Here is a 24,051-nt window from a genome sequence, read left to right on the forward strand (position 1 = left end):
CGGTAACCAAGAATTTGGAAACCCCCCTCAGAATCCTGCGTTTGCCACTGACAGTGTTGATAATGTGGAACAAATCCATTTTATGTCAGCTGCGTTAGATAGGTAAAGTATATGTAAACTAAAAATCAGCATCTTTAAGTAAATGACATACAAGTCTTTGTCTTCCTTTTATAGTTTGCTAACTGTAATGCGCTGCCAAATTCATATGGAAATAGCTCATATTGAAGAGGAGGAGGAGGATCGAATTGAAGTTGCTATAGGACACATCCAGAAGGCACTGATCCTCTGTGGTAATGGGGAATATCAAAACCTCCTGAAAACTTGTCTTCATCGTCTGCAGCTCCGAGCTACACTGTACACAAAAGCGCAATGTCCAGAAGATCAGGCAGCGATGATCATAGAACAGGTAATGCTCTTTTCTTCAACCTCTGAGATCTAAGTACATCTTGTGCTACTTGACAGGGAGGATAGGGCCTGATTCAGAGATGGACGGAATTGCAGAGCCACCCACAAGCGGCGTCGGTGCAATTTCGTCCATCTAAAATTCAAATGCAGCAAGAGGTATCTGTAGGAAACATACACCACCTTCCTGCATCCACGATCCCAGCGCTGCGGCCGAGGTCACAGCCTGGGATCACCATCGCAATCATCGCGACCATCGGAGCGTTGAGTCAGGAGCCTTCAGCCCCATTCCATTTCCCATGGAGGAGCCAACTTGGGTTCAGAGCATGGGCAATTGCAGAAGGTTTCCTCATTACAGACCCTTTATCCTCTCCCTAGTGAGTATGCTGAAAAAAAATACACCCATAGTATGCTTGTGAAAGGCTTCAACAATACTATTTCTAATGGTTAAAGATGGGGCAATTAGTAAAAGCCATTTTAAAGACAATATAGTTTGGTGCTGGTGCCTCTCTTAGACCCATTTTAGTTTGGTGCTGCTGCCTCTCTTAGACCCATTTTAGCAAGCGCTGGAAGTCGTGGCCATTTTATAAACTGGCAGTTGTGATTGATCCCCCATTGTGTGCACGGAACTAAATGCATATGTACACAAATACGCATCTCAGCGCTGGACTACCGAATCCATACTGTATGCTTGGTTTTACAGCTGTCATCGTTATCAGGGTGCACTTGCACCAGCACTATCCTTGGTGCCAAAGATACAGCCAAGAACAGACGTAGTTACACGTAGCACTACTCTGTATAGCTGTCAGTTCTGTCACACCCTCACTGAACTTAGCTTACTGACTGCAAACACTCCATTATTACCGAATGACCCTTTCAGCCACAAGTGAAGATATAGCTGAGTTACATATGACTTAAAAGATACGTCCGCAACACCAGCTTGTGTTAAACTGTGCCAGTCTCTTTACGTATTGCTGCTGGTGTCTCTCTTAAACCTGTGTTAGAATTAGCTTGGGTTCATAATATCTTGGAAATAATGCCAGAACAGCTTTCAGAATGGCTGCTGTCTACTAAGCCTAGGTCAGCTTTGCTGACATTGGATGAGAACATCTGGTTGCTAAGCAACCAACCTCCAACCCAACCCATCCAGGAGCTTTCCTTCAGAGATCAGCGGTTCAGTTCCACATCAGATGCCAGGGAGAGAGGTTTCTTTAAGTGGGCCTAAATAACAGATTTACTGAGAGGGTTTATCACCACCAGTTTTCCTGGGGGCACAACAAAAACACTGGCTCTGATGAAGGCAATTCAATCTTTGGTCTCTATGAAGGTAGTTATTCCAGACCCAGAAAAAGTGGAATGAGTTAGGATTTTAGTCAACGTTTTTGCTCTTCTTGGCCCATGTTGAACATAGAAATCTTAAACACCCAACTTTGGGTGGATATGTTCACGATGGAATATCAGAAGTTGGGAATTGGTATAACTAGTTCATGGTCTCCATGCAGGGGCGTAATTAAGTATTTGAAGGACCTATAGCAAAAGTTTGTAAGGGCCCCAAGTACCCCCCAAGTCACTCCCCTCACCTCATAGCACCTCTCACTCCCCTCACCATGTTGCACCTCACTCCCCTCACACTGTAACACCTCACTGACTCCCCACAGTCACCCTGTAGCACCTCTCACTCCCTCACCTCATAGCACCCCTCACTCCCCTCACCATGTAGAACATCACTCCCCTCACTTCATGACACATCTCACTCCCCTCACCCTGTAGCACCTCACTCCCCTCACCCTGTAGCACCTCTCACTCACCTCACCCTGTAGCACCTCACTCCCCACACCCTGTAGCAACTCTCACTCCCCTCACCCTGTAGCACCTCAGTCCCCTCACCCTGTAGCACCTCACTCCCCTCACCCTGTAGCACCTCTCACTCCCATCACCCTGTAGCACCTCTCACTCCCATCACCCTGTAGCACCTCTCACTCCCCTCACCCTGTAGCACCTCACTCACCTCACCCTGTAGCACCTCACTCACCTCACCCTGTAGCACCTCACTCACCTCACCCTGTAGCACCTCACACCCCTCACCCTGTAGCACCTCACACCCCTCACCCTGTAGCACCTCACTCCCCACACCCTGTAGCACCTCACTCCCCACACCCTGTAGCACCTCTCACTCCCCTCACCCTGTAGCACCTCTCACTCCCCTCACCCTGTAGCACCTCTCACTCCCCTCACCTGTAGCACCTCTCACTCCCCTCACCCTGTAGCACCTCAGTCCCCTCACCCTGTAGCACCTCAGTCCCCTCACCCTGTAGCACCTCAGTCCCCTCACCCTGTAGCACCTCTCACTCCCCTCACCCTGTAGCACCTCAGTCCCCTCATCCTGTAGCACCTCAGTCCCCTCACCCTGTAGCACCTCTCACTCCCCTCACCCTGTAGCACCTCAGTCCCCTCACCCTGTAGCACCTCTCACTCCCCTCACCCTGTAGCACCTCAGTCCCCTCACCCTGTAGCACCTCACAGCACCTCTCACTCCCCTCACCCTGTAGCCCCTCCCTGACTTCCCTCAGTCACCCTGTAGCACCTCACTCCTCTCACCAATAGCAGCAGGAAAGAGGGAAGTGTATTGTTTGGGTTGGGGTGGCACTGGTGGGTGGGGGCGGGCCCAGGTGTAGTCATCGTCAGCAGCAGGACTTGGGAGTGTGTCCGTCTGTCCGAGTTCTCACCGGCAGCACCAGGAGCGGGGAGAGTAATGTTAGGGTCAAGACTCGAGCCGGCACTGGGGGAGGGGGGGGGGGTTTGTACTCACCGTCAGCAAAAATGAGAGAGTGTTTCCACCTGGTCTGTCCTCCGAGTCCAACGCGGGCTTCTCCTGCACTGCTTCTGGCATCTTGCGGGCGGCTGGCTCTCCTCAGTATGGGACTCCCGGTGAGACCCGAAGGATCTTAAATAAACTTTTATTAAAATAATAAAAATTATATTGAAATCAAATTCTTTAAAAAAAAAATAAATAAATAAAAAGAAAAAAAAGGTGCAGATTGCTTGCTGGGACCCGGCCCCCAAGCGGCGGGGCCCCATAGCAACTGCACCGTCTATAGTTACGCCACTGTCTCCATGGATATCAGGGATAAATCCTGGAATGTCCAGTGGGCCTGACTCAGAGCCGGACGCTCTGACCAGAGCGCTCGCTCTGAATCAGGGCCCTCCTACCTGAAAATGGAGCGGCCTCTTGGACCCTCGCATAGCTGTGGGTGACCACCCACAGCTTATGCGAGCGTCCATGATGATGGTCGCGATGGTCAAGACCATCGCGACCATCGGGCTTGCGACGAGACCCTGCGGTAGGGTCTCGCTGCCGCAAGCCCAGGAGTGATTTTGGCTCTATCTGGCAACCACGCCCACTAAAGGGGGCGTGCTGTCAGTCACCATCGACAGCACGCCCCCTTTAGTGCGAGACCCATAACGACAGCTTGGCCGTCGTTATTCGGGTCTCGCGCATGCGCACGACGGAGCTCCCTCCGTCATGTGCATGCGCATTTGGGTACATTGACCCGCTTGCGAGCGTCCTGCGCTCGCGAGCGGGTTTGAATGAGGCCCAGTGTCTTCCAGGATTTATAGTCCAATCTCACTGTCAATTCCAGGCTATACCTTTTTTCAGAGCCTTAACTAGACTTTTTGATGCCCTGTGCCAGAAAGAGCATTGGCACCCCCCTCATTTTTCAAAGGGACATAATGCACCCAAAAAAGGGCCATGGCTTCATGGGGAAGGGCCAGGGAAGAGACAGGAGAGGCCAGGAGATGCATGGGGGTTGAAATAAGAGGAAGCTACAAGCAAGAATGATAATACACAGAAATTTGACAGGCCCAAACAGCGCCCCCTGACCTGTGGTGCCCTGTGCGATGCACCGGCCGCACTACCCTAGCTAAGGCCCTGCCTTTTATTGACCCGGCAACATGCGAAGGGGAAGATCATGACAATTATGGATGCTGAAGTCCTGTGGTGACATATTTTACCTGGATGACCTATTAATCAAAGCCGATCGTGAACTGTATTCCAGGCCTATAATGTAGATGAAGATTCAGACAATAGAGTCACCTGAGTGGATTATCAACTACCACAAATCCAATGGAAGACAGCTTGGTTGACACCATGCTTATAACCAGTTACATCGGTTTATGCAGAAAGGACAGAACAGGGGTCTGTAATTTTATTTATTTTATGGAGTCGGACTTCAGTTCAGACTGTTTTGTATAACGGGTGCTGCATGTGCAACCTCAGTCAATTTCTTCTATAGCGTTATGGGACCTAAACTTGACTTGACATACAGTATCCTCCTCTTAAACCCCTGGAGTTGCTGGAATTAAGATTTGTTATGTGGTAGATCAGTTTTCTTTTGGTGATCTCTACAGTGAGAAGAGTTTCGGAAATAGTGGCTCTGTCTGGCAAATCTCCATATACATTTTTCCACAAAGACTGGGCCGTTCTTTGAGCAGTGACCTCCTTTCAGCCTACGGTAGTGCCACAAACACTGAAGTTATGCACGCGCTTTTAATAATAAAAGTAATTTCTTATCACTTTTGAATATAATATCAGTCGAATTGGACCCATCGCACCAATGTCAGTGATATATGTCTTATGGACTGATGAATCAAAAATGTAAATATTTAATTTATCACACATAGCTTTTGTTTGCTGTCGAGTAGGCGAAAGAATGGGTCCTCAGTGTGTGGAGTTTATTTATTAAGTGGCAATTTAAATATGCATTTCTTTTTAACCATAGATTTAGCTATACTTTGACAAGACTGTTGACAGTGCGGGATGAAGCTAGTAATCAGAAAGATTTGTCTGTGTTGGATGAGTGCATAACTGATTGGAGTTGTAGATAACTAGCTGGTGATCGTTATTTAAATCATCTGCTTGATAGATTTTCCATCCTTTGTCATAGGCAAAACAGAGCAGCGTGAAGGACTCTGTAAGGAAGAAGCGGTCATTACTGGTCAATGCTGGCCTCTGCCTGGCTCCTGATGTGTTTCAGATGGTTCTTGATAGTGAAAATGAAGCAAAAGGTAACCACCCTGGTAATGACCTGGAGTAATAATTGAATATTAGTACATTACCCCAGTGTGTGCATTACTGGTGCCTTTGTGTTCTCTGTGTATATTCACAAACTCTACCTCCTTTCCTGTCCTTAAACACACATTATCCTTTCATTTTCTCTACCAAGTTATGATTTTCCTGCAGCCAAGTCTCTGTTATTCCCACTATATCATAGTTCTCTTCCAATCTCATTTATACAAGATACCGGCGTTCGGGATCCCGGCGGTAAAAATCTTGATGCAGCATCCCGACAGCGTTAGCGTACCGACACCTGTCGGTCTGTATGCTAACCCTCCCCCTCTCCCTACCTAACCCTCCCTCCCTTCGAGGTGCCTAAACCTAACCTTCCCCTCCCCGAACCGTAAACCTCTCCTTAGTGCCTAACCCTAACCCCGCTACTTACCTTTGTGATTCCGGTGGTCAGGAGGATTCCAGCGGCAGGATTTTGACAGGTGTCGGGATTCTGGCGCGGAATCCCATGTCCCGGGATATTGAACAAATCCCATTTATACTAATCCCCTTAAAGTTTTCCTGCGTTTGTGTCCAGATGGTTTATATCTTTCTGGCCACGTGTAGTTTTTGCACAGCTATCACCTCCGCTAAGCTCTCCATCCATTTCTCACCCCTCTCCCATTACTAAGCCATATATTCACTATATTGTATTTCCCACCCCCTTCCCAATTCCTTGTGTCAAATCTTCTGCGGTCCTCTGTATTCTCCCCAACATAGTTGCACTCTATCCATATACTGTCGGTGCAGCCCATTCCTACTGTACAGGCTGCAGTTTAGTGAGGACTCTAACCTGTACATTCAGCAGACCGCAAACTGTTCAACACATTCAAAGTTGCACAGAGAATGCTCTTTTGTAAGTGCGCATTAGCCGATGTAATAAAATATTCTTACACATAAAGTAGAGAAGTTGCACATAGCAACCAATCGGTTTCTAACTAGCATTTATCAAGCATATAGGTTGAAGCTGATTGGTGGCTATGGGTAATTTGTTCTCTTTTCCACTGTCTAGAATGCTTGATATGTCTCCCCCAGTGACAGATGTAATATAGTCCCAACATCCACTCCTTTGATTAATCTCATGATCCATTTACAGATGTGTCCACATACACATATCCTCAAATCGCACCCTATTCCCCATTTAGCACTCCATGGACTTTGTGACTTAGCAGCGCCAAAACATTAATCCTAAGTACCCACAGATGTGGCATTCATCCAGCCTCAATACACCATGTGCGCCGAGACGCCTGGCATAAGTGTGCCGCCAGACCCCGTGTGACTCTGCTAGCGTTAGGCGTCTTTTTTGGCTGAATACAATGCAACTATGATGCACAGGAGACTGCACTGATTAATTTGATATATTTGTGCGCACCTGAGTCTGTATAAACCACAATTGAACTTGGGGTGGAAAAAAGCCGTGGCTGCTGCATTGTAGCATTTTATGTACAGATTTAGACTCTGTCGCACACAGATATACAATTGTCACAAATCAAATGAATCCGTGCAGTCTCCTTTTGTGCCTTAGTCACTTCGCATTGCGACCAAGATGCATTTTTGGTCAATAAGACACAAAAAATATGCTCGCCGCTAGCAGAGTCCTATGGGACCTGGCATGCCGAGGGGGGTTGTTTGGCACGACCTCAACGAATTTGTATGAGGATACATCTGTAGTACACTATAAAAGAACTGAGATATAAAATTGAAGAAAAAAGTAGCACAATGGAAGAAAAAGTAGCAAAATTGAGGAAAAAGTACGCAATCTAGGGTAAAAAGACAGGTTCAATACGAGAGACCTGCGCCATGCATGGTTATGCTTAATCTGCGACTTTATACCGATTCCTTTGCTACAAAAATGCTAATCCTAAGTACCTAGGATGCCAAAGGACCCTGGGACCTGAGGGGCGGCCTCTTGAGCCTGAAACACACATCCTTCTTCTAGCCCATGGGACAGCAACCTATAGCCACTGCCACTGGTGCAGAGAAAGGGGTGCAGCAGGTACTTGTTGGAGGCACCCAGCAGGGCCCGGGTGATGGGTTAACAATAGAATATTAGCCCCAGCTGCAGCAACCCTCGATGTATAAGTGTAAAATGGTGCTAACAGCTGCCACCTGACAGGCGCGTTCAGCCACCGCCTGACAGGACTGCGCTTGCTGCCCTTCAGAGCCGTCAGCGTCTGCAGTGCCATCAAAGTCCAATTCAACTAGGGGCAGATGGGAGTGGCTGCTCTGCACTTTGTGATGCTGGAAGATGGGACCCGCTGCCGGTTGAGAGATGGCCAGGTGTCCGGTTGGTGGTGCTGGATGAGCAGAACCATAACTAGCTTCTGTGGTGGTCCCAGTGTCTGCTTTCTCTGGGGTGAGTGACACACAAGAAGTCCTGCACTCACATCTCAAAGTATCAACGTCGGGGTGCTTGCTAAGATCAATGATCTTAAATATAACATCCGATTTTCCAAAGAAGTGGAAGGAAGCACTCGCCAATTAGGTTTAAACAACCATTCTTTTATTAGAACAATGGATATTTATAATCCGACAAGACAGGCGTCATTTTTTTTTTTAAAAGAGTTTATTGGATTTTTGAGGGTACAATAAACAAAATACAATTGCATAGAAAGAAAGAAAAAATGGCATAGATGGGTCAAAAGACACAAAAAGGCATAATATTCCAAACCATATAAAAGATAACACGAACACAGTCAAGCTTCGCAATTATAAATCGAAACAAACCCCTAATGTTTTAATATGTAGTAAGAGATAACACTATCAGAAAAGAGAAGAAGGAGAGAGAGACGGAGGGGAACAAAGATGGGAGAAAGCAAGGAAGTGTTAGTTAGGAAAAAAAGGGAAGGAAAGTGGCAGGAGGGGAAGAGTTGGCATATGGAGTCCCTTCCAGGAGGTCATTCTAGGCTAAGTATGCGTCTCCTGATAGGCTAACCAAGGAGCCCACGTCTCCGAAATCTTAGCAACATTTTCATTAATTTGGCAAGTGATATATTCTAGATTATATGTATGCCAAATAGAGCTCTGCAGGGCAGCTAAGGATGGAGGGTCCAGTTTTTTCCAAGAAGAAGCAATCGCACAATTAGCAGCATTGAGAATATGTCTAATAAGAGATTGGGTGAGTTTATCACAGCTATTGCTAGGACGCGGGAGAAGGATGAGCACGGGGGAATGGAGATACTCGTGATCTGTAGAATCAACCTATGTACTTTCTCCCAATAGCCTTTAATTTTAGGGCAATGCCACCAAATGTGAGCCTGAGAACCCTCACCTCCACAGTCTCTCCAGCACCTATCTGAGGACTGAGGGAAAATGGCCCGAATTCGTGTAGGGACCAGATACCACCTATACATTCTCTTATATGCGTTTTCCTTGATTCTGACACAAATGGAAGACTTCGCCGTCAGCTTGCGAATTTTGATCCATTCTTTAGGATCCAAAGGAACGCCCATATCTCTTTCCCAGGCCAGTTCGTGCGGCTCCTTTAAGGGCCGGTTTTGACCTAAGAGAAGGTTATAGAAAGTGGAAATAAGCCCTTTAGAGCCAGAACGGAGTAAGCAGAGGGACTCCAAAAGAGAATAAGATGGATGAGACCCTGAGCCAATTACCGTGGTAAAAAGATGACGCAATTGGAGATACTGAAAGAAGTATCTTGTAGGTATTCCTAACCTATCTTGAAGATTGGAGAACTCAGGAAACGGGCAAACAGGAGCAATATCTCTCAAGAATTTAATATCTTTTGCCGTCCAAGGGGAGAAAGATTTAGGATCCAATCCAGGTACAAAATCCCCATTGTTCCATAGTGGAGTCATAGCGGGGTGATTCTGAGTCAAGGCAAATGCCCTATTGCAGTAGTCCCAAATAGACAGAGAGAAGCAAAGGGTTGGAGGAATAGAAAGGGAGGGCGGTCTAAACTTGTGGTCCATCCAAAAGAGAGAGTAAGGGGAATGAAAGGTAAGTAGCTGAGCTTCTAACTCCACCCAACCCCTAGTGCAGGACGGAGCATGTGCAAGAACAGCCTGGGTTAAGTGGACAGCTAAATAGTATTTGTGGAAGTTTGGTAGCCCCAAACCCCCCTCTCTACCACGGTAACATAAAATGCAAAAGCGGACTCTAGGTTTACGGCCCGACCAGACAAACCTGGAGACCATCCGCTGCAAGGTAGCTAAAAAGATCGAGGGGACTCTGACTGGGAGCATCTGAAACAGGTACAGAAATCTTGGAAGCACATTCATTTTGATGGCGTTAACTCGTCCAGTCCAAGAAATAAAATGAGCTCCCCAGGTGTTCGACGAATCCTCTCTAAGAGTGGAGGGAAGTTGGCAGCAAATAATTTATCATAAGTGTTGGTGAGGTGGACACCGAGATATTTTATAGATCGGGAACACCATCGAAAAGAATAGGAGCTGCGCAAACGAGAAATAGTCGTGGGGTCCAAGAGAATAGGTAAGACTTCCGTTTTATCCTGATTTATTTTAAAATTTGACAGGCGGCCGTAGGATTGGATTTCTTCAAAGACCGCAGGGAGAGAAGAGATGGGGTGGGTCAAGGTGAGAAGGACATCGTCCGCATAGAGAGCCACTTGGCAAAGATTTTCAGATCAACATTAAGAAGAGATATTGGTCTGTAGCTAGCGCACGAGTCAGGGTCTCTACCTTCCTTATGAATAACCACTATCTCAGCCCTGGGGGTGGCCTCATCAAACATCTGACCTGACAGAACAGAGTTATAAAGGTTCAACAGCAGAGGAGAGAGGGAGGGAAGGAATCTCTTGTACAAAGCTGCAGTAAATCCGTCTGGGCCAGGGGCAGAAGAGGACTTCATGGACTTCACCACCAGCTACAGTTCAGAGAGCATGGACAGACATAGAACAATGCAAACAAAACTTATCAGTACAATATTTCAAATATGTTATAGAAATGAGGAGAGAAACCAGTAAGTAGAAAAGAAAGAAAGAAGACGAGGAGAACCAATATAAACAGATATATTAGATGACGCGAAAGGAAAAGTCTCCCTTGCGACCATTCACACCAGTGAGAAATGAAAAAAGAAAAAGGAGGAATAGTGGAGAGAGAGAAAAAAAAAAAAAATAGACAGTGAGGGAGGAAAACATGGAATAGATGACAATGCTTTAGTAGAAAAGAACATATAAATAAAAATATAATAGTAACTTGACTACCCTAGATCAGATAAATAAAAACAAGAATTGGCGGTCCCATCATATGCGTAAACATCAGAGAATCCTATCCAAGGAACATAACATGGACCCACCACCCGGAAACCCCAGGGATAATTCTCACAATTTAAAGAACAAAACCTCAGTGGAAAAAAAAAAAAAGTAGACATTGGTAAATTAGTACAGAATCAGACAGTAAAAGAATAAAACAGGATCAGTAATAATATCAATAGAGGAAGGATAACACCTGAAGTCCACAAGAAAAACCGGATTCAGGCAGTGGACCATTTCGGAGTCAGAGCAGAGCGTAGAGGAGATTCATTATCAGACGGCTGCACAGGCGGAGAGAGGGCAATGCCCAGCTTAGGAAGTAGAGCAAAACCCTCCTCCGGGGTCTTGATTCTGTATGAACGACCCTCATGAGACACGTTGAGATGGAATGGAAATCCCCATCTATATTTAATTTTGTGGTTACGAAGAGCTTTTGTAACATTTATGAGGTCTCTGCGTTTCCTCAAAGTCAAAGGAGCCAAGTCCTGATAAACTAAGAGATTATGTCCTCGGAATGAAACAGTAGGGGAAAAACGAACTGAAGAAAGGAACTGTTCTTTGGTTTTAAAATAATGAAACCGGACCACTACATCACGGGGGGGTTGATCAGACGATGGCTTGGCACGAAGCGCTCTATGAGCTCTATCAAGTTGCAAGGACTCTGGAGAAGCATCTGGTAGGCACTGGTGAAATAGGGCCACAAGGTATTCAGACAGTGCTTCCGAGTCAATAGATTCAGGAATGTTTCTAAAACGGATGTTGTTCCGTCTGGATCTATTCTCAGCATCCTCCATCTGTTCCTTGAGAAGATCAATCTCTGAGCGCATATCGGTGAGTTCTTGGCTTGTGACGTCTTGATATAGGCAAATCTCGTCCACTTTACGCTCGAGGGTATCTGTTCTCGAACCAAGGGAGTCGAGCTCTGTTTTGAGGGAGGAGATCAGAGAGCGAAGCTCCGTTTGAATCGTAATCTGAATCATTTTAGTGACTTCAGAGGAGAGAGAAATCGCAGGGGAACATTCCGTGAGGTTCGAGGTCACCTCCGTAGATGGCGGGGAGGGAACAGGTGTAGAGTTTGGTCTGGTTTTGTCCTTAGGTTTAAAGAAGTCAGCCAACTCTCCCGTCACTGATTTTCTTTGAGACATAGCGGATTTCTCAGAGCAAAATAGTAAAAACTTAGAAAAATAAAGAAGGTGGAGGAAAAAGACACTGGTGGTGGACGCAAGTATAAATAGAATGGATCAAATTATCTCATTAGGCAAAGGTTCTCCTCCTAAGTGACAGACTAAGTATAAATCAGCATCCTAATAGAGCAGAGGAACCATAGAGATCTTCAGCTATAGGAAGTAGTGCTTTCTTTAGGGATATGACAGGTAATATTAGAGTCAAGTAATGTACTGTGAGAAGTAAGTCTGACTGTCTAAGTAAAGGAGGCAGAGGGCCCTTTTGTTTAATTTCAGTTAGGATGTAGCGCAGACAGAGCCAACTCCCTACAGCAGCAGGGGTTAATAGCGTTTTTGCCTTTGTTGAAATAGTTAAGCAGGTCTTCTCCTCAAGGGACACTGCTTAGCACAGGAGCCGCTGCACCAGGCGGCAGGTGAGTCAGCAGAGGGAGAGGAGCCACACCGCAGCAGCGCTCACGCTGGGAAGAGCCAATGATCCCCGGCAGGTAGCTGAGGGTACACAAGGTCTCCTTGGGGCTGAGGGGCTAGCGGGAGTAGTGGGGCTAATGAAAGGGCTTACCCCAGTGCTCCGCGATGCCGCGCTGGTCCCGGCGGGTAGCGGCTGCAAATCCATGCCGCGGCTTCAGGCGCGAATTAGGCCTCAGAGCTCCGGGCGCCAGGAGCAGTGTTCTAGTGGCTCAAAAGACCCCGCAAGTGGGTCTGTGGGGTCCAGTAAGCAGGAACCTGCACTTCAAAGTGCTTCAGAGCCCCTCTAACTTGATGAAAGGGGTAGATTGAAGGGCTGTTTAGCTGGAGCTCTCTCCGATCACTACCATCCAGCTCTGCAGACAGGCCACACCCCCCAAGACAGGCGTCATTTATGATCCGCCACATATAGTGTTGACGTTTTGGTTCAACATGAGAACCTTTCTCAAGACGGGCGTGTAATACAATGTGATATACAAAGAATTACATCTGTGAATTATCAAAACAACGTCTGTCAGGCTCCACTAAAACATACGGAAACACAAAAATTAAAATTAAGGAATACGCCAAGTCTTGTGTATATCTCTAATACTATATTTGTCCTATGCTGTATATATCCAAAGTATAAGTATGGCTAATTAGACATCATATATTATCTGTATACTACACCCTGTATTAACAATCAAAATGCACCCTGTATTAACAATGGGATGATGACTATCAGAGTAACATAATGTAAGGCCAGGGTAGGAATAATGTATGCAGATAAATATCACATACAATGGTGAAACAAATTACAACATATCTGTGGCATATTTACACTGATGTATAATACAAATAAAAATAAGGAAAATAATATGTAACAATCTGACATATCATAATAAAGTACCAAGGTAGAAATGGTGTATGCACACAGGTGATGCATGACATAATAGCGCATAATACAAGTAACTACGGCCTGACAGCGCTGGCAAATTGCGGTACCTAAAAGTTACTGAACCAGCGAGTGCTAGATGTAGTCTCCCTGCTGGCCGTGCTGGACAGAGATATGTGTGGGAGGCAGAGTAAGGAGCGTCTACGGAATAATGGGAAGCAATCGGGAAGCCGACTGCCTATATACCGGCAGCCGGCGTCCCGACTGTCTTATCCTGGCAAGGGTGAAATGCCGGGCGTCTAGATGTAGACGCCCGCAATTCCCCGACGCCGGGAGACCGGCGCCCAGCATCACGATCGTAGTGATGCCGGGCGCCGCGAGCGGACAGCCGCGCGGGGAGGGGAGGGTTAGGTTTAGGGCTCCCGGGGGGGGACTTAGGGTTAGGCACCCCCCCAGGAGGGTTAGGGTTAGGCTAGGGGGAGGGAGGGTTAGGCACCCCTGGGGGGGACTAAGGGTTAGGCACCCCCCCGGGGGACTTAGGTTTAGGAAGGGGGGATAGGGGGGTTAGGTTAGTGGATACTTAGCTATCCACAATCGGGATTTCCAGCGCTGTCGGGCTTCCGCTGCGTCGCACTCTGCTCCTGTCGGGCTGCCGCTGACGGGAATCGAACCGCCAGCCATGTGGCGGCCGGTATATCATACCCATTACGGAATAATAACGCTGTTAGTATCAAGAACTGAAAGGTTACTTTATCACTGGGTGCTAAGTAAAATCTCCATACTAGCCGCGCCGGGCAGTGACACACGAGTCATGCTGATTTATGTGAGAGAAGATACACGTAACCTGCAGGGAGTATGTCAATCACCCATGGCCCATTGGTTAGGATCTCAGTGCGACTCTGCGCATCATATAAGTAGATGCCGCATATCTGTAACGATGGTGTTAAGCTGCAACCAATCAATTCACATTCGGTGTAATAGTGGGATCGTGGTGTTTACAATGCAGATAAAGAAAATGGTGCATGATAGCGATCCTACATAAGGTAAACTATATATGCTAGTGCATAGTTGTGCTCAAAATCGCGTTGCCCGATCCTCTACACCCTCCCTAAGATACATAAATCTCTAGTCCGACCCCCTGGAAGACCGATAATTTCGGCGCAAGGTTCTTTACTGCAACCCCTGGCCATCTTTGTCGATAGTAAGTCACAGAGAATAGTTCTGAAAACTAGAAGCTACATTCGAGACACAAGTGACTTCTTACAACAATTAAAACTGATTGGCCCGTTGGAGGAAGGGATTCTACTCGCAACTATGGATGCTACCTCGCTGTACACAGTGGTCCCCCATGAGGGACTTGACACCTTGAGTGATGCCATGATGAGTCACAAGACTCTGCCTGAATTTATTCTACAGTTGGCTAGATTGGTTCTTTTCAACAATCATTTGTTTTGAAAGTCTCAACGGCGCATGCGCTCACCTTAGTGTATGCAGAGACTCCCTGTTATGTACAAGATCGCTGGCATTAGAACTGGCGTTAGAAGACCGTGGACGTTGCTTGGAGGTAACTGAGTTGGACTGTAGTAAATGTAAATAAGCCCGTCTCATGGTCGTGTTATGGGAGTGTCACAGTGATCGTGGCTGTATTCCCGAAAGCAGGGCTGCAGCCGCAGAAGCCATGTTTAGACCTCTTTCAGAAGGAGACACTGCTGGTGCAAGGGTCGTTGGCAGACGTGATGGTGCGCCAATGGTGGAGTGTTCAGTACCACCAGTGGTGTTACACTGTCCATGGGGATCGAAAATGGGCGTTTCAGGGCTTGCACAGTCCGGCGCACGCTTGTGCTCCAGGGGAAGGCTGAAAGTAGCATTTGCATATTACCGCCGCTGCAAATCCGCAAAGAATCTCAACCATGGCTGCAATAGCGTCCATTTCTGAATCTCGCACCATAAAAGTAGCAAAAATGATAGTTCTATCAGGACAGATCTGTAGGACATAAATGAACCTAAGCCAAGTACAAATAGGTAGTAAGTTGAATTTTGTAGTGACATTTCCATCCTTCCAGCCGTGTACATGTAGGTTGCTCCATACATACATTTTCACTTTAATCACAAAACAGCAGGAATATGAATCAGATGAGATAAGCGAGGAGGCTCCCCGTGATGTGTTTCTGGCTTTGCAGGAGCGAGCGCTGCCTTTTCTCACCACTAAGCTATTACATTGTTTTCATCTTCTCTAGGATGGCAGCAAATGTAGATTTCCTCTACTAATAATAACTTGTTTTTTCTGCTTCACTTCTGAGGAAAACACATGTGTATGTGCACTTTCAGCATGGTATAAAAACATTCACCTACACAAATACTAATAGGGTACTAGGGTAATACTACAAGTTCCAGCATTAAATGTGGCTGCCAGTTGAGTCCTATAGTGCAAAGAACTGTTATTCCAAAAAACATCACACAGAGAAAATAAACTATTTATTATACATAAATACCCCCCCATTCCCGTCCCAGACATTATTCACCAATGTATTATTGTGGTGTTTGGTTGTTCCCAAACGTTTCTTTGTCTTGTGTGTTTCACATGGATATCCTTTACTTGATATACTATTATCCTTTATTTTGTATACTAATATCCTTTGTTTTGTATACTAATATCCTTTACTTGGTATACTAATATCCTTTGTTTTGTATACTAATATCCTTTACTTGGTATACTAATATCCTTTGTTTTGTATACTAATATCCTTTACTTGGTATACTAATATCCTTTACTTGGTATGTGAATATCCTTTACTTGGTATACTAAAGTCCTTTACTTGGTATACGAATATCCTTTACTTGGTATACGAATATCCTTTACTTGGTATACTAATATCCTTTACTTGGTATCCGAATATCCTTTACTTGGTATACTAATATCCTTTACTTGGTATACTAATATCCTTTACTTGGTATGCGAATATCCTTTACTTGGTATACTAAAGTCCTTTACTTGGTATACGAATATCCTTTACTTTGGTATACGAATATCCTTTACTTGGTATACTAATATCCTTTACTTTGTATACGAATATCCTTTACTTGGTATACTAATATCCTTTACTTTGTATACTAATATCCTTTACTTTGTATACGAATATCCTTTACTTTGGTATACAAATATCCTTTACTTGGTATACTAATATCCTTTACTTTGTATACGAATCTCCTTTACTTTGTATACGAATATCCTTTACTTTGGTATACAAATATCCTTTACTTGGTATACTAATATCCTTTACTTTGTATACTAATATCCTTTACTTTGTATACTAATATCCTTTAATTGGTATACTAATATCCTTTACTTGGTATACGAATATCCTTTACTTGGTATACGAATATCCTTTACTTGGTATACTAATATCCTTTACTTGGTATACTAAAGTCCTTTACTTGGTATACTAATATCCTTTACTTGGTATACTAATATCCTTTACTTGGTATACGAATATCCTTTACTTGGTATACTAATATCCTTTACTTGGTATCCGAATATCCTTTACTTGGTATACTAATATCCTTTACTTGGTATACTAATATCCTTTACTTGGTATGCGAATATCCTTTACTTGGTATACTAAAGTCCTTTACTTGGTATACGAATATCCTTTACTTTGGTATACGAATATCCTTTACTTGGTATACTAATATCCTTTACTTTGTATACGAATATCCTTTACTTGGTATACTAATATCCTTTACTTTGTATACTAATATCCTTTACTTTGTATACGAATATCCTTTACTTTGGTATACAAATATCCTTTACTTGGTATACTAATATCCTTTACTTTGTATACGAATCTCCTTTACTTTGTATACGAATATCCTTTACTTTGGTATACAAATATCCTTTACTTGGTATACTAATATCCTTTACTTTGTATACTAATATCCTTTACTTTGTATACTAATATCCTTTAATTGGTATACTAATATCCTTTACTTGGTATACGAATATCCTTTACTTGGTATACGAATATCCTTTACTTGGTATACTAATATCCTTTACTTGGTATACTAAAGTCCTTTACTTGGTATACTAATATCCTTTACTTGGTATACTAATATCCTTTACTTGGTATACGAATATGCTTTACTTGGTATACTAATATCCTTTACTTGGTATACTAAAGTCCTTTACTTGGTATACTAATATCCTTTACTTGGTATACTAATATCCTTTACTTGGTATACTAATGTCCTTTACTTGGTATACTAATATCCTTTACTTGGTATACTAATATCCTTTACTTTGTATACGAATATCCTTTACTTGGTATACTAATATCCTTTACTTGATATACTAATATCCTTTCTACTTCAGGGTCCATAGGGTATCCACAGGATACCTTGGGGTATAGGTGTGACGTCAGTCGCAGGGCACCAAAGAGTTAAGCTTTCAGCCTCCCAGGATGCACTAGGTCCCCCTCCTATACCCCGCCCCCAGGCCAAGGCACCTCAGTTTTTAGTTTGGTGCCCGGCCGGAGTCGGGTGCACCTGTTGGAGTGGGGGCTAGAAGAGCCCCTGAAGCTTATTCTTCATGCAGCTGTGGCTGCACAACTGGATGAACAGCATGGACAGTCAGTCCTGACGTCCATGCTGTCTTCCCTACACCCCGCCGGTACCAGAACGCCGGTACTGATCCGGGGATGCTGGTGGGCGTCTGGGGTCACAGCTAGCGGTGACCCCAGATGCTCCGGACCATGGCCGGATTCAAGGGGGACAGAGGTAAGCAGCGGGGTCCCGCGGTGGGTCCCCGCTGATCACATGGTCCTAAGTCCCCAGGCAGGGGGCTCCCTGGGGACTGGCTGCAGCGTGGAGCCAGGCGACCAACCTGCGCTTCCACTACCCCCTGGGACAGCGGACCGCAGCAGAGCGGTAGCGCTGCGGCGTCCCAGGGGTTAAATGCATGCCAGGGGAGCGCGCCTTCCCTGTCTCACAGCCGGCGCCTCCCCCGCTGCACACAGCCCTCTCTGCACTGTGCTGACTGGTCCTGTGTCAGCGCTCCTCCCCCAGGCCAGCTTCTCTCTGCTCCTCGGCGGCCATCTTCTCTGCAACGCATGGTGAACGCTGCTGGAAGTCTGGAAGGAAGCATCGTGGTCTGGGTCCCCCCGCATACCTCTCCTCCGCTGTGGCTCAGGTCTGTGTATGCAGCGCTGTGTCCTACCAGGCCCTGTGTCTGTGTAGTTGAGTGATCAGCGCTGTTAGTGCAGGAATTGTTATTTCTCTGCATTGTATGTGACTGTGCTAGCGCTGCCTGTAACTATTCTTCACTAAACTGTCAGCTTTATTACTGTCCCTGTTCTTTCTGCTAAAGCCCTTGCGGTGCGGTGCTGCAGGGTGGTCTCTCGCCTATTTAATACTTAATTGGTGAGAGAGGTCACATACGTGGTGCCATCATGTCTGAAAGTGATTTTCCCCTCCGGCTACAGTGTACCACGTGCAAAGTACCGTTAGCGGAGGGGGAGGGTAGCGCGGAGGGCCTTTGCCGGCAGTGTTGTCCATGGCGCGGCCTATTACGGTTACAGCACCGGTACAGGAGCCGCCCTGGGCTTGTTTCGCTCAGGCGTTAACAGCTTTAGTGGGCCAGTTAGCTCCGCAGCCCGCGTTTACTCCGATGGGTTTGTCCCAGCAGTCTGTGGTGTCGTCACCCATGCAGGGGTTCCCACGACAATTGGTGGTACCCCACAGTCTCCCTATTTCCCCGCTCCCGGGTTCTCAGGAGCCAGCGTGGGTTAACTCCCTGACGAGTTCTTTACAGCACTTGTCGGATGTATTGCAAGGGGAGTCTGTGATGCGGCCTCATAAAAGGCCGGTGGCGTCTCTGTCCGCTCCTTATGAGGATGACGAAGGGACGTCTGATGATGGGGAGATTCTGGATCCTTACGATCAGGAACCTTTCCATACTAAGGACGCTGATGCTAAGTCCAAAGTATATATTCCTGGACTTATTCGGGCGGTCCGCACAGCCTTGGTGATTGAGGACGAAGTTCCCCCAGCGGCTAAATCTAAGTATGCCTTTTTCAAAGATGTGAAGGGCGATGCCACAGTCTTTCCTCTTTCGGGTCAGTTGGTGGACCATTTAGAGGAGGAGTGGAAACAACCTGGCAAAAGATACCAGCCGCAGAGACGCCTGGCGGTGGCTTATCCGTTCGCGGATAATTATTTTGCTAAGTGTGAATCCCCTCCACAGGTGGATTCTCACGTGACCCGTCTTGTCCGTAGTGCCACATTGCCGATGCCATCCATGTCCTCCCTTAAGGATGCTACGGACCGCAAGGTAGAAATCTGCCTGAAGTCCGCTTATTCCCTTGCAGGGGGGGCAGCACGGCCGGCTATGGCCATTTGCTGGGTTGCCAGAGCGATGGAGCGCTGGGCGGATTCATTAGAGGCTTCTTTTGAATCCGACTGTCCGGCCGAACAAGCGGAGTTGATTGGCAATCTCTGTGATTCGGCCACCTACATCAACGAGGCGGCTCTAGACATTAGTACTCTGGTGTCTAGAATTTCTTCAGCAGCGGTAGCTGCTCGTCGCACCTTGTGGCTGCGATCCTGGAAGGCGGACGCAGATCCAAGAAAGGTCTGGAAGCGTTGCCGTTTACCGGAGAAGTTCTCTTCGGTCCGGATCTGGATAAGATTGTGGCCACGCTGGCGGCAGCCAAATCTGCTTGTCTCCCGTCGGCCGCTGCTCCTTCTGGTTCTGGACCATCGTCCTTTCGGTCATCTAGGGCCCAGGGCAGGCCCAAACCACAGTCGTTTCCTCGACAGGCTGGCCCTAAGAAATCGGGCAAGCCCCGGAAACAGGCATGGAGTACCAGACGTCCGGCCCCCAAGCCAGATGACAAGCCTGCGGCCTGACGGTCCGGGTCTCCCCTTGGGGGATCCCAGGGTGGGAGGCCGCCTGCTGCAGTTCTCCCGGTGTTGGTCGTTCACTACGACAGACACTTGGGTTCTGGAGGTGGTCTCTCACGGGTACGCCCTCTCCTTCCGGCACAGACCCCCGGCTCGATTCTTCACCACGGGTCTACCATCAGACCGGAACAAGGCTACGGAGCTGCGGAAGGTATTGCACACTATGCTCCAGGCTGGAGTTATAGTGCCTGTTCCATTCTCCCAGAGGGGCCAGGGTTTCTATTCAAATCTATTTTTGGTACAGAAACCCAATGGGTCATATCGTCCGATTCTCAACCTCAAAGCACTCAACAAGTCTTTGCGGGTCCCGAAGTTTCGGATGGAGACCCTACGGTCCATCATTCTGGCGCTGGAACCTGGGGACTACATGGTGTCATTGGACATACAGGACGCTATGGCGGTCATGGCGGCTTCTCTGCGGCTGCAAGGAGTCCGCATGTTGCCGTACTTGGACGACCTGTTATTGGTGGCAGGATCTCCAGAGCTCCTGTTACACCACTTGGACCTGACCATTGCACTGCTGCAACGGCACGGCTGGCTAATTAACTGGCAGAAGTCCACTCTAATCCCGTCTCGGAGGATTCTGCATCTTGGAGCCTTATTGGACTCGGGACAGCAAAGGATCTTCGTGACGGAGGACAAGATCTCTGCTTTACAGTCAAGGGTGCGCAGTTGTCTGCACAGCCGCCGGGTGTCCTTACACTCGGCGATGAGGTTACTGGGCTCCATGCTGTCGGTGTTCGACATGGTGGAATACGCCCAGTTTCACTCTAGACCTCTGCAGCACCTGATCCTGTCCAAGTGGAACGGGCTGCCTCAGTCTCTGAAGTTCCAGACGATTGTGCTCACCCCGGAGGTTCGCCTGTCCCTTGCGTGGTGGTTAAAGATGACCCACCTCAACAAGGGACGTCCGTTCTGGGTTCCAAATTGGGTCCTGTTGACAACGGACGCCTGTCTTCGAGGCTGGGGAGCAGTTTCGGGTCCACACTTGTTCCAGGGCAGGTGGACACCGACAGAAGCGGAGCTTCCAATAAATATCTTGGAACTCCGTGCGGTCTTCAATGCTCTCCTGCAGGCACAGCGGTTTCTCCAGGGTCACCCGGTGCAGGTCCAGTCGGACAATGCTACCACCGTGGCCTACATAAACAGGCAAGGAGGAACTCGCAGTCGGGCGGCTCTCGTAGAGGTCTCTCGGATCCTGGTTTGGGCGGAGCGCAATCTTCCGGCCATATCAGCGGTCTTCATCCCGGGAGTGCTAAATTGGGAGGCGGACTTTCTAAGTCGCCAGGACGTTCATCCAGGGGAATGGTCCCTGCACCCGGACGTTTTTCAACTACTGGTGGACAGGTGGGGTCTTCCAGAAATCGACCTCATGGCGTCCCGGCACAGCAACAAGTTGCCGGTGTACGGGTCTCGCACAAGAGACGAAGGGGCGTCTCTGGTGGATGCTCTGTCCGTCCGGTGGACGTTCAGGTTCGCATACCTGTTCCCTCCGGTCTCCCTTCTTCCACGGGTAATCCGGAAATTCAAACAGGAAGGAGGGACGCTCCTGTTGATAGCTCCCGCGTGGCCCAGACGGCACTGGTTCTCAGACCTTCAGGGTCTGTCCGTGGACAGTCCTCTGCGGTTGCCGCTACGACCGGACCTTCTGTCTCAGGGTCCTTGTCTTCACCCGGACCTGACTCGGCTGTCTTTGGCGGCGTGGCTGTTGAGACGGCCATGCTGAGGTCCTGGGGGTTTGCCAGCTCTATGCTGTGTACCATGTTACGAGCTCGGAAACCGTCTTCCGCGAGGATATACCATCGCGTGTGGCATACGTTCTTCCAGTGGTGTCGACCGAGAGGTTATGCACCGCGGGAGTTTCGTCTGTCTCGGATTCTCGCCTTCCTGCAAGCGGGACTAGATCATGGGCTTCGCCTTGCTTCTTTGAAGGTACAGGTTTCGGCCCTATCTGTCTGGTTTCACCGTAGGATTGCTACAATCCCGGATGTGCGCACCTTTATGCAAGGTGTTCTCCGTATTCAGCCGCCCTTTGTTCCACCTGTGGCGCCTTGGGATTTGGCTGTGGTCCTGAGGACTCTCCAAGGACCGCCATTTGAACCACTGGGCTCAGTGGATATTAAATGGCTAACAGCTAAGACTGTTTTCCTTCTGGCCGTTGCTTCAGCCAGACGTGTTTCTGAGTTAGGGGCTCTTTCTTGTAGACCCCCTTTCTTGGTTTTTTTCATGGGAACAGGGCAGTGCTCCGCACTCGGCCCGAGTTTCTCCCCAAAGTTGTTTCCCAGTTTCAGGTTAACGAGGAAATAGTTGTTCCGGCCTTTAACTCACCGGGTCTTTCCGTGGGTGAGGCCTCTTTGGATGTTGTGCGGGCCTTAAGGACTTAGTGGACCGCACTTCTTTGTTTAGGAAGTCGGACGCTTTGTTGTCCTCTATGGCTTCTGTAAAAAGGGTTGGCCTGCTTCAAAGCAAACTTTGGCAGCCTGGATCCGTATGGCTATTTCTGAAGCTTATCTTCATGAAGGCCTACCGGTCCCTCCTTCTCTGAAGGCTCATTCCACTAGGTCTGTGGGTCCTTCGTGGGCAGCTTGACGTGGTGCCTCGGCAGTTCAGATCTGCAAGGCTGCTACGTGGTCTTCTGTCCATACCTTCGTGAGGTATTACAGGTTTGACACCTTCGCCTCTCAGGATGCTTCCTTCGGGCGGCGGATTCTCCTTTCTGCACAGGAGCGTCCCCACCCTTAAAGGATACTGCTTTGGGACATCCCCAAGGTATCCTGTGGATACCCTATGGACCCTGAAGTAGAAAATATGAGATATGGTAAGAACTTACCCTTGTTATCTCTATTTCTACGAAGTCCATAGGGTTCCACAGGACTCCCGCCCTGTCGCACCTGTGCTGCAGATGGGCTTTGCTCTGGTCACCGGTTTTCCGTCTCCCTCTGGTGAGAATGTGATTCTTGTATGTGTCCAGATCTTTGTTCTCTCTCTTCCTTCTCCTCCTCCGGCCTATGGCTTGGTAACTAACTGAGGTGCCTTGGCCTGGGGGCGGGGTATAGGAGGGGGACCTAGTGCATCCTGGGAGGCTGAAAGCTTAACTCTTTGGTGCCCTGCGACTGACGTCACACCTATACCCCAAGGTATCCTGTGGAACCCTATGGACTTCGTAGAAATAGAGATAACAAGGGTAAGTTCTTACCATATCTCATATTTTACTTGGTATACTAATATCCTTTACTTGATATACTAATATCCTTTACTTGGTATACTAATATCCTTTACTTGATATACTAATATCCTTTACTTGGTATACTAATGTCCTTTACTTGGTATACTAATATCCTTTACTTGGTATACTAATATCCTTTACTTGGAATACTAATATCCTTTACTTGGTATACTAATATCCTTTACTTGGTATACTGATGTCCTTTACTTGGTATACTAATATCCTTTACTTGGAATACTAATATCCTTTACTTGATATACTAATATCCTTTACTTGGTATACTAATATCCTTTACTTGGTATACTGATGTCCTTTACTTGGTATACTAATATCCTTTACTTGGTATACTAATATCCTTTACTTGGTATACTGATGTCCTTTACTTGATATACTAATATCCTTTACTTGATATACTAATATCCTTTACTTGATATACTAATGTCCTTTACTTGGTATTTTAAAATTACCATCACATTGAAGGATTGATGACTTTGTATTTTTGTTTACTAATTGTTACATAAACGAATAATCATCTTTTAGCTGCCAATGGATAATGTCATTGTTTATGAAGAACTGGCTCTAGTGCATGTCTTGTGATGGAAGATTTAT

General features: G+C 47.0%; 1 protein-coding gene across 2 annotated transcripts in view; it reads left to right on the forward strand.

Moving 5' to 3' along the window:
- Positions 1–24,051, forward strand: part of CFAP46 (cilia and flagella associated protein 46) — a 351,236-nt gene that overhangs the window by 82,748 nt on the left and 244,437 nt on the right. Inside the window, exons 13-14 of one of the 2 annotated variants that reach the window (XM_088476936.1) lie at positions 175–406; positions 5,349–5,469. In XM_088476936.1, coding sequence (XP_088333062.1) covers positions 175–406; positions 5,349–5,469 — 353 coding nt within the window. Of the gene's footprint in view, positions 1–174; positions 407–5,348; positions 5,470–24,051 lie in introns of those variants that run through there. The other variant, XM_088476935.1, reaches the window with a different exon arrangement.

This window comes from Taudactylus pleione, unplaced genomic scaffold, assembly GCF_031769625.1.
Source record: "Taudactylus pleione unplaced genomic scaffold, aTauple2 ptg000198l, whole genome shotgun sequence".
Taxonomy (NCBI): domain Eukaryota; kingdom Metazoa; phylum Chordata; class Amphibia; order Anura; family Myobatrachidae; genus Taudactylus; species Taudactylus pleione.